This window comes from Neltuma alba, unplaced genomic scaffold (assembly GCF_004799145.2).
Source record: "Neltuma alba isolate B1F8T4 unplaced genomic scaffold, ASM479914v2 tig00002392_pilon, whole genome shotgun sequence".
Taxonomy (NCBI): domain Eukaryota; kingdom Viridiplantae; phylum Streptophyta; class Magnoliopsida; order Fabales; family Fabaceae; genus Neltuma; species Neltuma alba.
The window spans coordinates 20,227-23,689 of NW_021632846.1; the positions used below are offsets into that span (position 1 = coordinate 20,227).

Here is a 3,463-nt window from a genome sequence, read left to right on the forward strand (position 1 = left end):
AAATTTTTTGCCTAATTTTTTCTATTTTAAAATAATAAATAAAATTTTTCAAATTAAAAAAATAGGAAAAAGTGAGAGGCATATCAAATATTTGAACGAGAGAAAAAAAAAGTGGGACCAACGGCAAGTGTCTCTCCAAAGCTGCTTTAACCAGCTCGTCGTTCTCTCCTCTGTTCACTACTCGCTCCTCACTCACTCTCTCTCTCCTCCAATCTTCCCTCATTTCTCTCTCATCCCCTAGCCCAAGGTACCTACTCTGCCCTACTCTATCATCTATCACTCACTCAACATCTCTCGACTTACTCATCATCTCTCTCTCTCTCTCTCTCTCTCTCTCGCGCACACACTCGCATATAAATTCCTTCTCACTCTCTTCTCTCCCCTTTCTGTGTGAATGTGATTGCAGATTTCGCTTCTTCAGATTTGGCCTCACAGATGGCCTACATGTGTGCTGACAGTGGCAATCTCATGGCGATTGCTCAACAAGTCATCAAGCAAAAGGAGCAACAAGAGCAGCAACAGCAGCAGAATCAGCATCAGAGCCATAATCACCACCACCACCATCATCATCAGCAGCAGAGTCAGCAGCAACAGCAACTTCTGGGTATTCATTCAATCGCTCTTCATCCATGGACGAACACTCCTCCTCTGGGTTTTGGCCTCGCCGGAGCTGATTTCTCCGACCCCTTTCAGGTTGGGTCTGGCCCTGACGCCTCTGAGTCCGGTTTTCAGTTTCCTCATCTGGATCCCCATCACTCTACTGGGTTTAGATTTTCTGATTTCGCTGCTGATGCTGGCGGCGGCGCGTGCGGCGCTGCCGGTGAGTTTGATTCCGACGAGTGGATGGATAGCTTGATGGGCGGTGCTGGTGGTACTGGTGACTCAACGGATAGTTCCAATCTGCCTTCTGCGTGCGACGCGTGGCAGAACAATGCCGATTTTGGTCTTTACGCCTCGAACCCCTTCGCCACCTGCCCTACCCGGCTCTCGCCTCCGTCGGACCTCAATCGGGTCATTTTCTCGTCGGAGCCTTCCACGTGGACCTCTCCCCCACCGCCATCTCCACCGACCGTAGTTAAAGAACCGGCTGCTACTACCAAATCAGCACCAGCTTTGCCGCCACCGGTGGAGCCCGCCGTGCGCCGAAACGACAGTGGCAACGGCGTTTCGTCGAGCGTCGCAGAAACCAGTGAGTCCACACATCCACTTCTGAAAGCACTTATAGACTGTGCTGGCCTGGTCGAGACCGAACCAGATCAGGTAGAAGAATCTCTGGTTCAGCTCAGCAAAACGGCGTCGCAGCACGGAGATCCTACTCAGAGAGTCGCCTTCTTCTTCTGCGAAGCTTTACGCAGCAAAATAAAACCGGAAATGGTGGAGACTCCTGGTTGTGCCACTTCAGAGGAAGAGTTAACACTCTCGTATAAAGCCTTGAACGATGCGTGTCCTTACTCGAAGTTTGCTCATCTAACAGCCAATCAAGCTATATTGGAAGCTACTGAAGGAGCCACAAAGATTCACATAGTGGATTTTGGGATTGTTCAAGGTGTTCAATGGGCGGCTCTGTTACAAGCATTCGCTACTCGATCTTCAGGGAAGCCTGCAAGCATTCGCATTTCTGGAATACCTGCCATGTCTCTGGGAACATCTCCTCGTGCTTCTTTGCTTGCCACAGGGAATCGTCTCTCTGAGTTCGCGAAGCTTCTGGATTTGAACTTCGAGTTCGAACCTATTCTGACTCCAATTCATGAGCTGAACCAATCCAGCTTCGCTACTGATCCTGATGAGGTCTTGGCTGTGAACTTCATGCTTCAATTGTATAATCTGCTGGATGAGAGTAACGTCGCGGTGGAGACTGCACTTCGATTGGCTAAATCGTTGAAGCCTAGAATTGTTACTCTTGGAGAGTATGAAGCTAGCTTGAGCAGGGTTGGATTCCTGAACCGGTTCAAGACTGCGTTAAGGTACTTCACAGCCCTTTTCGAGTCTTTGGAGCCAAATTTGCCGCGAGACTCGCCTGATAGGCTGCGGGTCGAGAGACTTCTACTCGGCCGTAGAATCGCTAGCGTGGTTGGATCAAGGTCGCAGGGGAATGTAAGAGAACACATGGAAGATAGAGAGCAGTGGAGGGTTTTGATGGAAAGTGCTGGTTTTGAATCTGTAAACCTCAGCCATTATGCAAATAGTCAGGCTCAGATTCTTCTATGGAATTACAACAGTCCTCTGTATACATTGGTGGAATCCGATCCGGGGTTTTTGACTCTGGCTTGGAATGAGGTCCCTCTCCTGACTGTTTCTTCTTGGCATTAAAGGGTTATTGCTTATTTGCTTCGATTGGAAATGGGTTTCCACCTGGTGCTTTTTTCTCTAGCGTGGAACAACCAATTGTCTATATGCCATTGATGATCATGCTTGGTCCCTAGTTAAGCTATACACAGATTGATGTTATTGGAACAGCAATACAAGCCCTCTTGAGGATTTATAGGAGGAAGATTAGCCATATGGTGTGCTTTCTGCAGCTTGATCTTAGTTCCACGCCTTTCTCTTCTCTTCTTTGCGATTGATTTTGCTTTTTTAGTCTTTTCATTTCATGTTCTAGTGTTCCTAGGTTTTATGACTTGACTAGACAAATTAGTGGACAAGGGAATGGAAATGAAGAAATGGGAGGAAAGAAGTTTTCTCTCCCATTGGTGTCTGTAACTCTGTAAATCTGAATTTGTTGTATGGATTTAATTTGGTCTTTAAATGTCAAAGGATGTTCATCTTTACTTTCTGACTCAGACAGGAATTGTTCTATACTGAAATTTATTTATAGTCCCTTCAAATCATTTTAAGTTTTTTGAGTAGGATCATGGTCAAGCTCTGAGTTCTGTAATATGTATCTTCCCCAGAGTTCCAAATCAATCTGCAATATCGGTTCTTTCCCTTTACTCCGATCATCATTTCCATATTCATCAAGTCCAATTGAATTGAATTCTTAATCAAAAGAGTGCCAATGTTTTTTGTGTTTGAAGTTTAACACATGATTAATACCCTTGAACTATTTAAGTCTTTGATTTGATTTGATGACATATATTATGCCGTTTTCCCTGCAAATTGTTTGGTGATGCAGAATCCTTGGTCAGATGCGCCAGAGTAGTAAACTGCTGGACAAGTTTTTTACCTTAGAGTGAGTCTGTGACTCACGTACTATTCTGTGGTGGAGGGGAAAAAGTACTTGCTTGGTCCTATCATTGATTTCCCGTTCACACAATTTGCAGAGACTTGGATTCTTCTTCATGAAAGTGTGGATTGCTTTCTGGCCAGTTGCATCCTGCCTTGTAGGCCAAGTAGTTATGGCTTGAATTCTTTATTTGATGTTTGTTAATTTTTTTAGAGCTTTTAGTTAGAAAACTAAACAATTTATGGAAAATGAAGTTAGAAACTTGACTCTATTATGAAGTGAAGTGGCAGGCTATTATTT

General features: G+C 45.0%; 1 protein-coding gene across 1 annotated transcript; it reads left to right on the plus strand.

Moving 5' to 3' along the window:
- The first annotated feature begins 204 nt into the window (after positions 1-204).
- On the plus strand, positions 205-2,780 carry LOC114725112 (SCARECROW-LIKE protein 7-like). Its single transcript, XM_028911577.1, has 2 exons — positions 205-247; positions 407-2,780. The coding sequence occupies exon 2, from the start codon at positions 436-438 to the stop codon at positions 2,308-2,310; it is 1,875 nt and encodes a 624-aa protein (XP_028767410.1). The 5' UTR covers positions 205-247; positions 407-435; the 3' UTR covers positions 2,311-2,780.
- Positions 2,781-3,463: the final 683 nt, after the last annotated feature.